Source organism: Lithobates pipiens, unplaced genomic scaffold, assembly GCF_037356315.1.
Source record: "Lithobates pipiens isolate NorthernLeopardFrog02 unplaced genomic scaffold, aLitPip1_a1.2 Scaffold_8, whole genome shotgun sequence".
In the NCBI taxonomy this organism is placed as follows: Eukaryota; Metazoa; Chordata; class Amphibia; order Anura; family Ranidae; genus Lithobates; species Lithobates pipiens.
Window position 1 is genome coordinate 606,471,675 of NW_027507903.1, and position 12,664 is coordinate 606,484,338.

The 12,664-nt window shown below is 49.6% G+C and overlaps 1 protein-coding gene across 2 annotated transcripts; it reads left to right on the top strand.

The window, feature by feature from the left end:
• The first annotated feature begins 1,181 nt into the window (after window positions 1–1,181).
• Window positions 1,182–12,250, top strand: LOC143963802 (zona pellucida sperm-binding protein 3-like). 2 transcript variants are annotated; one of them, XM_077473534.1, is made up of 8 exons: window positions 1,182–1,646; window positions 3,707–3,819; window positions 4,100–4,203; window positions 4,283–4,460; window positions 4,526–4,646; window positions 4,723–4,814; window positions 11,396–11,538; window positions 12,000–12,250. In XM_077473534.1, the coding sequence occupies exons 1-8, from the start codon at window positions 1,182–1,184 to the stop codon at window positions 12,224–12,226; spliced, it is 1,443 nt and encodes a 480-aa protein (XP_077329660.1). In that variant the 3' UTR covers window positions 12,227–12,250. The 2 variants fall into 2 exon arrangements, with proteins under 2 accessions (XP_077329660.1, XP_077329661.1); XM_077473535.1 differs by having other exon boundaries at window positions 12,003–12,250.
• Window positions 12,251–12,664: the final 414 nt, after the last annotated feature.

A 12,664-nucleotide genomic window follows, 5' to 3' on the forward strand; every position in this document is an offset into this window, starting at 1 on the left:
AGAAGTGTCTGGCGTGCAATGAATCTAACTGCTTTGCACCCACCATGCCTCACAACTAGGGATCAGCTCAGGCGTGTTCGCATGGTCCACGTGCAGAGCCCGCCAGGAAGTCGGCGCAGAGCTGCGCTAATCAAAGTCAGTGAGACATTGTCCGATCTCTGCAGCCGCACATCGGGGCAATGTCTCACTACCTGTGATTAGCACAGCGCTGCACCGACTTCCTTGCGGGCTCTGCACGTGGACCATGCGAACACGCCTGAGCTCATCCTTACTCACAACACATCATATACTAGAAGGAAGTTGGCTATCTCTGGCCCTGAAGGTTCTCATTAGACCGAAGGAGGCCTGGGACCTTGCTACAGAGGAGTTTCCACCATCCCTGTGCTGAGTTCCCATATCTGTACACCTGCAGTGCCCATTATGAGGGGTTCCCACCATCCCTGTGCTGATTTCCTGCGTCTCTACACCCGCTGTGCCCATTATGAGGGGTTCCCACTATCCCTGTGCTGAGTTCCTGCATCTCTACACCCGCTGTGTCCATTATGAGGGGTTCCCACCATCCCTGTGCTGAGTTCCTGGGTCTGTACACCTACTGTACCCATTATGAGGGGTTCCCACCATCCCTGTGCTGAGTTCCTACGTCAATATAACTGCTGTGCCCATTATGAGGGGTTCCCACCATCCCTGTGTTGAGTTCCCACGTCAATATAACTGCTGTGCTCATTATGAGAGGTTCCCACCATCCCTGTGCTGAGTTCCCCGGACTGTACACCTGCTGTGCCCATTATAAGGGATTCCCACCATCCCTGTGCTATTGAGCCCTACAATAGATCTCTCCTGTTGGTGTGAGTGACACTAGTATTATGGTGTAGTATTCGTTGTATGTGATCCAATCATTGTACATCCTTGTGAGTTTCCTCTCCTCCATGCAGCTTGTGTAGCACACTCCATGTGGACCTGTCTCTCCCATCTGATTCCAGTATGAAGATGAATCTAATAATCTTCTCTGGTGGATCTCCAGGGGGATGAGGTGACCTCCATTAGTGGTTCCATCTCCCATCCATCATGAATAGTTCCAGCCATTGGGTGTGGTGATGATTGGCCCCAGCTGGGGGCCTCAGTGGTTGGTGGGAGGGGTATAAAGGACAGCTCTCTCTCCCTCATTCATTGTGTTGTGTCTTATGGGCAGGATGGGGTTTCTGGTGAAGTGTGGTTGGGTGTTGCTCCTGGCTGTGGCCTATTGGTCAGGGTTTGGCTGTGATGGAGTCTTGGTGAGACATGGCCGCCAGTCAGATTGGTGGAGGAGCAACCAGAGGGCTCTACCTGGCCAGGGCTCTTCTAGATTGGGCTCCAGAGACTGGAATGCTAATCACCCTGTTGTGGGTGTTGGGGCTCCTAGGGGTTCACTTGCTGGACGTGTTGGGGTTCCACGAGATCTGCCGCAGCCTGGGAGCTCCCCTATCAGCATCCAGTGTGGAGAGGACAACATGGTGGTCAACGTCCAGAGGGATTTCTATAGGATTGGGAAGCTGGTGCAACCTTCTGACCTGAGCCTGGGGCCCCAAGGCTGCAAACCCAACCCCCAGAGTACAGACACCACTGTCACCTTCCAGATCAACCTCCAGGACTGCGGTAACACAGTGCAGGTAATCTTCAAATGTCCCCCCTGTGTCTGTTTTCTAGTCAATGACCCCCCCCATTGGTATCCCCATCTTCCAGTAGTTGTGCATAGAACCTTCTCTCCTGTCCTTTTTTTTATTTTTTTTATTTTTTTTTTTCTCCCCCCCCCCCCCCCCTCACCTAGAGTCAGCTAGTTCCTAATGACCTTGTAGATTTTCCATTGAAAAGGGGACACGGACGGACACACACACACTTTCCCCCACCAGCCAGAGTAGACTTCAAATCTCTGCTTGTAAGAGTGTACCATCCCTTCAAGGCTTGATTCATATGGCCTCCGAGTAGGGGGTGTACAGGAACTTTAAAGCTCCACTTTTGGGGAAAATGAAGGTAGAAGTGAAGACATAGTGTGTTTGAATAGGGTATGGGAGGGTTAAAACCTCTGGGCCTTTATTTTTTTTTTCCTATTGGGGGAGTTCCTTTCACTCCCTGGCTGTTACCAGAGCAGGTGTCCCTATATCATGCCACTTTATCAGTTACACCTTAAACCCAGTTCCTGTGGGTCCCATCTCCTTGTTCTAACCCCCCCCCCCCCAAAAAAAAGAAAAAATTGCCCACACCAAGGACATGAGTAGTTTGCATATCTGGGATTGCTGCTCAGTCACAGGACACAATGTTGCAACACTGTCAGTACCCCCTGTAGTTTGCTTTGTTGCCCAGATCTGTGGCAATACCCCTGTTCAACCATACTGTTTGGTAGGGATCTGGCATGAGGGGTACAGATGGAGAACTACCAGGAGTGTCTGGTGGGAGAGGACTCTCCAGACCATTAGTAGGGATGATTGTATGCGTAGCTGGACAGGTAGTGGGAACTCTGTTGTGGGGTTACTTTAAGGAGGTGCCAGCAGACTGAAGACTTGCCTTTTGTAGACTGAGTCTTGGAGGACCAGTCACCAGGTCATCAAATCTTTTTATCATATTTTTATTCAGATTTACTTTTGTGGCGACTGCTGTTGGGCGTTGCCATCTTGGGTGTGATGACAGAAGCCTCGGAGTTGCCTCTCCTCCCCTGACAGCTACATGGGGCTTATGTAGGAAGAGGTGGAGGAGCTGGGCCAGCACAAACTGTACACTCCAGAAGAGGCGAGGACCATATATGTATATTTTATTAGGTTGATTTCTGGAATGTCAATTCCACATGGAAAGGGAAAACCCTGCATGTACTTTTTATTCACTTTGGCGTGCTTAACCCTAAAAAAAAGACAAATCCTGTTCATTTTTAAAGCCTGTTTATACAGCACAGTGCGTGTTTTATTTAATTTGGGGCCCCCTCTATAACCTGAGATGCCTGTTTCTGCCCCCTCCCCCTGTAACTGACCAAGGTTTATTATGGCTGCTGAGCCATGACCCTGCATCTCAGCTCAGTCCACTCCATGATCCTCTCCTCCTACTGGTAAAATGGTATGTCCCTACAATCCACTCTTAGAAAATAACATGTGCCCCACTGGTATGGGTTTTAATTTTTTTTTTACAAAAAATAAAATCTACCTCCATTGGTGGGACTTGCGTGTCTCCTCCCGGCTGACGTCAGTGGGAGTTCTCAGCCCTTCCTGCTGTAGCTGGCAGAGCAGAGGCCTGGAGAGTCACGAGTGTCAGGAAACTGTAACAGTTTTGTGACCATCTCAGTTACTTGGGAGCCACAGTCCTGTCTAAATCTGTCTGGGTTTCAGGCAGACTGAAACCCGGACACAAGATTCCATACCCAAACTTGCCAGGTGGCAACCCCAGTTCTAATGCTGGAAGTACATGCATAGTGGCTGGAGGGGGGGGCCCCTTAAATGCGTAGGGGAGCACTGGACACCCAGCATATAAGTGTGCAAACTAAACCCCGATTTGCAATGCAGACTGTCAGATGGCATAAGTTGGTTGTTTGCAAGCTGATTGTGCTGGGGAAAGGGGTGGGGAATAGGGGTTTAGGACCTGGCCTTCAACACCGGGGCCAGGCAATGGTGGGCTTGGGGCCTGGTCTCAGAAAATGGACTAAATGCCAGCTTTCCATGTTTGTAAGCCTGTCTCCTTCTTTGCATAGATGACTCAAGACTGGCTAATCTACACCACCAACCTGGCCTACAGCCCAACCTCCTCCATTCCAATCATCAGAACCAACTCAGCTGTGGTCCCAATAATGTGCTTCTACTACCGGTGAGTCAACACTACTACTCAGCTTGCACTAGGGGGCCATGCAGGTCCATGCTGGTGCTCAGCATCTGGTCAATGTTTGGCCAGAGTGGGCAGAAAACACAACTAGGGGTTCTTGCCAAGAGACTTTCATGTGCAATATTACCGTTCCAGGTTAAGGGTGTGTTGGCAGCCTATTTTTGGTGTAGGGGCTGTAAGTGTAGTAGTCTGTCACCCCCCCCTGTTAGGGTGATCACAAAGATAAATGTATGTACATTACTGACCTTAATTCTGTTCTCTGTAGGCACGGTAATGTGAGCAGCCAGGCCATTAAGCCAACGTGGGTTCCGTTCAGCACCACTGTGTCCTTAGAAGAAAGGTTGTCCTTCTCTTTGGTCCTGATGACTGGTGAGGAAGATGGGTGATCGGGAGGGGTTATGTTGGGCCTTTTACTAATCCCCCCCCCCCCCTTTCCTTATGTATACAGAGGACTGGCGTGGTCCCAGAAGTTCTCCCATCTATCAGTTGGGGGATGTTCTCTACATACAGGCCTCTGTGGATACTCGCAACCAAATTGCTATGATCCTGTATGTGGACCGCTGTGTGGCCACCATATCTCCTGATGCCACCTCTTCTCCAAGTTATGACATCATTGCAGACAATGGGTATGTTTTGGGAGGGGGGGGGGGTTTCCCATATGACCCAAATTGTAAGTGACCATCTTCTGCAGGTGTCTGGTGGATGGAACACAAGCTGATGCCTCCTCAGCCTTCATCGCTCCAAGGGTCCAGACAAACTCTCTACAATTCACGGTGGATGCCTTCCGGTTCCTAGGGAATGATGTATCTCTGGTGAGGATTGTTTGAATTGGTTGCACAGATTGGTGCCTTTTAGGAATGTTTAACCTACTAGAACCTTCTATTCCAGATCTACTTGACCTGCTACCTGAGAGCTGCAGCTGCCACCCAGGTCCCAGATCCCAGCAACAAGGCCTGTTCCTATAGTAAAGACACAAATGGGTAAGACTATTAAAAATGCCTGTTGGGTGTCCAGGGGTTGTGGATACCCCCCCCAGCATGTGTCCAATGATTGGTTCAACTTCCTCCTCCGGAGATCTTCTTTCTTCTCTCCTCGCCGCGTTGTCTTCTGGGTAATGGGTTGCGCTGTGTTCTGGGAACTGTGTCCCATTCACAAAGTGCTGCGCGACTCGTGCATGCACAGTAGGAAACGGGCAGTGGAGCCTTGCGGCTTCACTGCCTGTTTCCCTTAGAAGGAATGGTGGTGCTGGCACCCGAGAGACGGGTCTGCCTCGGGTGGCCAACATCGCGGGCGCCCTGGACAGGTAAGTCAGCAGCTGCTGACTTTTAAATTATTATTTTTTTTTTTTTTTTTCTGCCCTCTTTAAGTTACACTCTCGGAGCCCGCCCAGTGGGAGTGGTGCTTTCTGGGAGAGGGTTTTTAAGATGCAGACATCACAGGGTTCCAGTCCAGAATGATGTGCTGACTTCATGGTCGTGGTCCTCCTGACCAGCCCCCAGGAAGGCTATGACCTGGGGTGTGGATCCACCCAATTTTTGAAGTCTTGGGGCTGGCTAGCCCAAGGAAACTAAAGAAGGATTCTGAGGTGGTTGGGTGCCGTCTCTGGTTTGGGAGAGACCCAGTGACTTCAAGCATTCCAGTGGAGGACTCTTCAGAAGGCCACGTACGGGTTGGTTTCTTAGTAAGAGCCTGGAAGGGCTGAAGTACCAAAGAGAATCCGGTCTTATGGATATCGCCAAGCTGGCTGAGGGATCCAGGTATCCTACGAGTAGGGATGAGCTTCGTGTTCGAGTCACATATGTTCGACTCGAACATCAGCTGTTTGGCGAATACCAAACGTTATGGGCCGTTCACGGCCCACAATGCACTGCACCATCACAGTGCATTGCTGGCACATGATTGGCTAAGCATGCACTGATGCCGCATGCTTGGCCAATCACAGTGACAGCAGCGAGGAGAGCCATGATTGGCCACAGGCATCCTGCCTGTGGCCAATAATAGCTCAGGCTGTGCAGTACACGTCCCACATTATATAAGGCCACCAGCGTGGCGGCCTTGAGTAGTGTGGCTTCTGTAGGAGTTAGTGGGTGTTCTCTGTGTACCTTCAACACAGTATACACCGTTCATTATCCGCCAATTTTTGCCTTCTTGCTCTACTGTTATTGAGCTGTTGGCAATCTGCAGGAGTTTGTGGGTGTTGTCTGCGTGCCCTGACCACAGTATACACTGTTATATCCACATGTATAGCTAGCTATATTGCTCTTCTGTAATAGAGGTTGTAGGAGATTGTGCCTATTGTATACTGCGGTCAGGGCACACAGACACCATATCCACCTAATATAGCTCTTCTCTAATTGAGCCATCTGCAGGAGTTGATGGGTGTTGTGTGCCTCCAGCACAATATACTACCCAATTGCTGGTTTTCCCATCTCCCTTCAGGCCATTACATGTCTGTAAGGCCAACAAGGAGAGGCAGACAGGCGCGAGCTGATAAGAGGGCAAGCAGGCTCTGTCTAGAGACGCCAGTGCTGGTCGTGGATGCTGTGCATCAGCACCTGGCCATGAAACACGCTTGTCCTTCCTTTCGGCAGCTGGATGTGTTGAGCCGCATCATGCCGAAAACTTGGTAGAGTGGATGACCAAGCCCTCTTCATCCTCCTCATCCTCTCACCCAGGCTCGGGGTACTAGCAAAGCAGCTGCCAACGCATCGTCTTCCCTCCTCTCAATATCGTCATCAGTGACTCCTTCCCTAGACCCACCACGTCCTCCTGAGGAGTCTCCTGAACTCTTTGAGCACAGTGTTGGGTACATGCTCCAGGAGGATGCCCAGTGTTTTGTAGGCTCTGATGATACTCAGCTAGCGGAAGGCAGTAGCGTGAGCGCAGAGAGGGGATGCTCAAGGACCACAATCTGGCAGTCATGTTCCACAAGCTGCAGCATACTGCCAGGTTTGCTCCAGCGATGAAGAGGGAGGGGATGAGGGCACTGACTCCACGTGGGTGCCTGGTAGGAAGGAGGAGGCACATGTCCAACGCAGGATGCCCTCCGGGGGCCAGCTTAGGGGCAGCACACCGCAGAGCTCCGTCTGTGCAGGGCTCTGCCTCTGCACGTTATCCTAAAAGTTCTTTGGTGTGGGCCTTTTTTGAGACTAGTGCATCAGATCGCACCACTGCTATTTGCAACATGTCTCTAGCGTATCTCGCGTGGCCAAAACATATGTTGACCTGCCATGCAGCTCGTTGGCAAGCGTACCTCAATGACCCAAACCAAAGAACAAAGCAGACCTCTCCTTGCTCCTCAGCTGGGATCTCCAATCCCACTAGACCTTCAGTCCTCTCTGAAACCTGCTGAGAGGAATGAAGGTGTAGAATTAGGCGTTTAACAGCCAAGTGCTTCCGGGCACTCTGCTAGCAGTACACCCACATCCGATTATAGCAGGCAAATTTCCCTGCCCCAGCTGCTGGACTGTAAACAGAAGTTCACTCCCAGCCATCCACATGCCCAGCGGTTGAATGCTAGCTTGGCTGAATTGCTAGCACTTCAACTGCTGCCTTTTCAGCTGGTAGACTCTGGCCCCCTTCCGTGAGTTTGTACAATGTGCAGTTCCTCAGTGGCAGGTCCCCAAATGCCACTTTTTCTCATGGAAGGTGATTCCTGCTCTCTACTGGCATGTGGAAGGCAATGTCCTTGCCTCGCTGGACAGGGCGGTCAGCAGTAAGGTGCATATTACTGCTGACTCATGGTCCAGCAGGCATGGACAGGGACGTTACCTGTCTTTCACGGCCCTTTGGGTCACTCTTCTGGCAGCTGGAAAGGATGCAGGACAAGGTGCAGTAGTGTTGGAGGTTATACCACCACCACGCCTCCAAAATGCTACTACTGGTTGTGACACACCTCTCCTCCATGGCCTCTTCCAGTGCTCTGTCCTCAGAACCAGCGGTGTTCCAGGGGCTATGCAAGTACATAGGCAAAACAATGCCATGCTTGCGCTGGTTTGTTTGGGGGGACAGGAGCCACACTGGGACAGATATTTTGTCAGCTCTGCAGGGGCAGACCGAGAGGTGGTTCACGCCAGCTTAAGCCAGGAATGGTGGGTTTGCGACAATGGCACCAACCTCCTCTCTGCCCTCCGACAGGGACAACTGACCCATGTGCCCTGTGTAGCTCACATCCTTAACCTGGTGGTGCAGTGGTTCTTGGGCAGGTACCCAGTCTTACAGGATGTCCTGAAGCGGGCCAGATAAGTCTGTGCATTTCCGCTGAGCTCCAAAAGGAGTTGAAGCTGCCCAAGAACCGCCTTATGTGACATGCCCACCAGGTGGAACTCAACATTGGCCATGCTGCACACGCAGCAGAGGGCCATCAGCAGAGGTTCCTGTTTCTCACCACACCAGTGGGGCATGATCAGGGATGCATGCGCTGTCCTGCCTCCGTTTTGGGAGGCCACAAGGATGGTGACAGTGCATGCATCAGTGACACTGTACCTCTTGTCCACCTGTTGGCGCATACACTGCATGGAATAATAGACAGGGCACTTGAGGCAGAACAGAGGCAGGAAGAGGAGGACTTCCTTGTCTCTCAAGGCTCCCTTTATCCAGACAGTGTTCCTGCTGTGCCACCCATCACACAGGAAGAGGAGGATTGTGTCAGCATGGAGGTGGAGGCTGGCACTCAGCATCAGCAGTCTTGTAGGGATGATTTACAGTCCCATGGATTTGTATGTGGCTGGGAGGAGGTAGCTGCAGATCATGTTGTCCTTAGTGACCCAGAGGACTCTGGACCGAATGCCTCAGCTAACCTACGCTGCATGACCTCCCTGATCCTGCAGAAGGATCCTCGTATTCTTCGGATCAAGGAGAGGGACCATTACTGGCTGGCCCCTCTCCTTGATCTACGGTACAAGGGTAAAGTTGCCGACCTTATCTTGCCATCGCAGAGGATGAGACTTCTCTGGGAGGCCTTGCAGAAAGGTCTGTGCAACACATTCCCAGAGACTGGTAGGTTACTAACTCCTGGTCCTGGACAACGTGTTGCTGAGGCATCGGTCAGAAGGAGCAGTGAAGGTGGCCGTCTGACCGATACATTCAGACTTTTTTTTTTTTTTTTTTTTTTTTTTTTTTTTTGTCCGCAGTCCCAAGGTATGATCGGTTCCAGCAACCATCACCAGCGTCTGATTTACATGGTGCAGGAATACCTAGGGGCAAGGTCAGACTTGGACACCTTTCCCACAGAAAATCCTCTGGCTTACTGGGTCTTGAGGATGGATCACTGGCCAGAGCTTGCACAGTATGCAGTTGAGCTACTGGCCTGTCCTGCGTTCTTTCAGAACGCACCTTCAGTGCTGCTGGTGGCTTTGTTACCGATCACAGGGTGCGCCTGTCCACCGACTCAGTTGGTCGACTGACCTTCATAAAGATGAATCAGTCTTGGATCACCCACAGCTACCAAGCACCTGAAGCTGATGTAACTGAATTTTTTTTTTTTTTTTGAAATATCACATCCCTTCAAGACTGCCTATGCTGATGCTGAGTGACTGTCCTGTTATGTTGACTGTCTATCCTCTTCCTCCTCCGCTGATATGTTGGATGTACACTTTTGGTTCTGGGTGATGCCACCAGCCCAATTTTTCTGCCCCTGTTTAACAGGGGCGTTTAATTACAATTTTTGATGCAATGCTTTGCAGCAGGGCTCATTCCTGCACCACAACTAGAGTATATGGGAGAGGTTGCAGTGTTGTGGCACCAGTGCCTAAGGTCCAATTTTTCAGCCCCTGTTTAACAGGGGCATGTAATTACAATTCTTATATTTCACAGCAGGGCCTGTTCCTGTGCCCACCGAGAGTAACTGTGGTGGTTGTGGCACCACAACCACCAAAGGCCCAATTTTTCTACCACTGTTCTACAATGGCATGTAATTACAATTCTTGATATAATCATTCAGCAGGGTGCTCCAGCGCCCACCAAGAGTCACTTTGAGGGCTTACAATGTTGTGGTAACACCAACACCTTGTTCCGCCATTTCTGCAGAGCATATAGGGCAGGCCCCTACTTTCAAACATCCAACTTACAGACATCTGCTACTTGCAAATGGAAGGAGACAACAGGAAGGGAGATGAAAAAAGACGGACGGCAAAACAAATTATATAGGGGTGATAACCCTTCCCTATGTTGTCCTATAAGCTTAAAAATAGGGTTTTTTTTTTTTCTGGAGCGACACTTTTAAAATGTACCAGTTCAAAATTACAAACAGATTCAACTTGACACAACAAACCTACAGTCCCTGTCTTGTTTGCACTGCCTGTATACTGCTGTTCTGAGTATATAGGGCCTGGGGGCCCCACGTCTTTCCTTTTTTTTTTTTTAATGAGTACGGGGTTCCCCTTAATATCCATACAAGACCCAAAGGGGCTGGTAATGGGTGGGGGGGGGGGGCTACCTATGCCATTTTTATCAATGATTTTCATCCATATTTGCTGAAACCAGATATTACATTAAAACTGCAAGCAGTTTAAAATGACTTTTTTTTTTAATTTTTTTTTTTTTCTTCAGTTAAATGTCATTTTGTGCAGGGACTGTTCTAAAGATGGGGAAACGCGTGGCACTTCACAGGCATACTATAGACACACACCCCCCTCCCAGCACAATATTTAAAGTGAAAAAGTGAAACATTCCTTTAATCTTCATTAAAATCGGTGCTCCCGCAAAAACTGCCATTAAACATTTTAGGCATTCACCCATGTCCCCTGGGGCAGGAGCCAGGTCTCCAAACCCTTTTTAGGACAGTATCTTGCATATTAGCCATTAAAATTAGCACTTTTTATTTCAAACGTTCAAGTCCCATAGACTTCAATGGGGTTCTAAAGTTCACACGAATTTCCAGTCCGTTGGAAAGTTCTGGTGCGAACCGAACCAGGGGGTGTTCGGCTCATCCCTACCTACAAGTGTTTACGTTTTAAGTTTTCCCTATGTGTTTAACATCTGTGGCAGAGATTTGTTCCTGAGTTAGCGCCTTGAGAGGGACTGTCCAACTTGAGTGAACATCCAGTTGCGAATGGCAATTCTCTGGATGCAGTCAGAGTAAACAAGTTCAACGTTTTTTCTTTGAAACGAAGAGTACCTGAACTTCCTTTCCAACTCTCTGATCCCATTTTAAGAGTTTATGGTCTACGTTCTGCAAATAAAATCCCTTGAGTGGATTTGTTGCCAGTCTCTTGTGTTACTGGGCCATCTACCATGTGAAATGAGGAACAGACGGTAACAGTAAGCCCAGATCTAACCAGCAGCTCCTTTGTGGGTAGTGCTACAATCCCTTTAACCCTGGACACATGTGAATTACACAAGTTTTGTGGCTGATTATGGTGGTAATTTCACTTGGTGCCTTATCTGCATTAAATCGGCTTCAGAACCTGTGTAATGTGTCCTGGATTAAGGGATGATGTGGTAGCCCTAAGTCCTTTCAAGGGAATTGTCTAACTACCTATCCAGTGTTGGCCTTTCACCAAGCTTCCAGTGTATCTTCTAAACACAGGTTGTCATACATACTTTGGTTTGTTTTCTCTAGCTGGTCTGCAGTTGAGGGCCCCAGCAGTATCTGCCAGTGTTGTGGAACACCAGGCACCTGTAGCAACCCTACTGGTTTGACGGCAGGAGGAAGGAGTCGATTTGGAAGACCAAGAGCCTTTGGGAAAAGGGAAGCCTTGAATGGTGAGTCTTAACCATGCTGCTGCATACAACATTGGTGTGGTCACATCTTCATCTTGCATTACAAAATGGGGGGGGGGGGGGGGGGGGTCCTGACTGGGGTTATTCAACCTGGCACTGATTCTTTCACCTACTAGGGTTCTGAGGGACCTGGCTTCCAATGAAGGTGGAAGGCTAGAACCTGGATGGCCTTCATAGTGCTGCTTCTAATCCTGTAGCCTTGTTTCAGAACTGAAACAGGAAGTTCAATCTGCTGCATAGCCTTTTCTTGGCAATGCAAATCTTGAGGGTTGAAGCTATTCTTCACCCCCCCCCCCCCCATAGTATTCAATGGGTTAACATAACCATTTGATTCATGAGGGTCTACAGTGGACACCACCTCTTAACACTTGGTATCACCTGAATGCCCTTGGTTGCATTGTATAGAGATGTGTATGCCTCCTGACCCTCCAATGTTTCTCCAGCAGAACCTAACATGGAAGAGCAACAGTCAGTGACCACCTTAGGACCTCTGCTTGTGATTGGACCCGAACAAAACAACCTTGCAGCTGCTGTGATGAAGGAAAAGGCCGCCCCCACAGAGCTCTGGTGGTTGGTGGCTGTCGGGTGTGTCAGTGTTCTTGTAGTCACAGTGTGTGCAGTGCTCATTGGGAAGTCTCTAAAAATGCCACAATATATATCTGAGAAATAAAAAATTTTTTTTTGCTTATTTATAGATGGTTGTACAGCATGATTTATTATTCACAATTGATATCGTGCCAACAGTTTACACAGTGCTTTACAATGTATAGGGGGACAACACAATTGCAGTACAATTGGTACAGGAATGCCCGGCTTGTAGAGCTTACATTCTAAAGGGAGGGGGGTGGTGGTACAAAAGGTAATGATTTGATGGGGGGGGGGGGGGGCTTCCCTGAATAAATGAGTTTTCAGGGAACTCCTAAAGGTGGGTAGGGGCTGATCGGACAGACTGGGGCAGGGAGTTCTAGAGGATGGGAGACTCTGGAGAAGTCTTGAAGGCTAGCATGGGAGAAGGGAATAAGGGAGCTAGAGAGCAGGAGGTCCTGGGAGGAGGGGAGGGGACTATTTGGGTGATATCTGCAGATGAAGTTGGTGATGTAGATGGGGC

Excerpts from the sequence above, each read along its gene's own strand:
- LOC143963802 (XM_077473534.1), top strand. The coding sequence starts at position 1,182 with ATGGGCAGGATGGGGTTTCTGGTGAAGTGTGGTTGGGTGTTGCTCCTG. Across the intron at positions 3,820-4,099 it reads ATAATGTGCTTCTACTACCG|GCACGGTAATGTGAGCAGCC; the intron begins GTGAGTCAACAC and ends TGTTCTCTGTAG. Across the intron at positions 4,461-4,525 it reads GACATCATTGCAGACAATGG|GTGTCTGGTGGATGGAACAC; the intron begins GTATGTTTTGGG and ends CATCTTCTGCAG.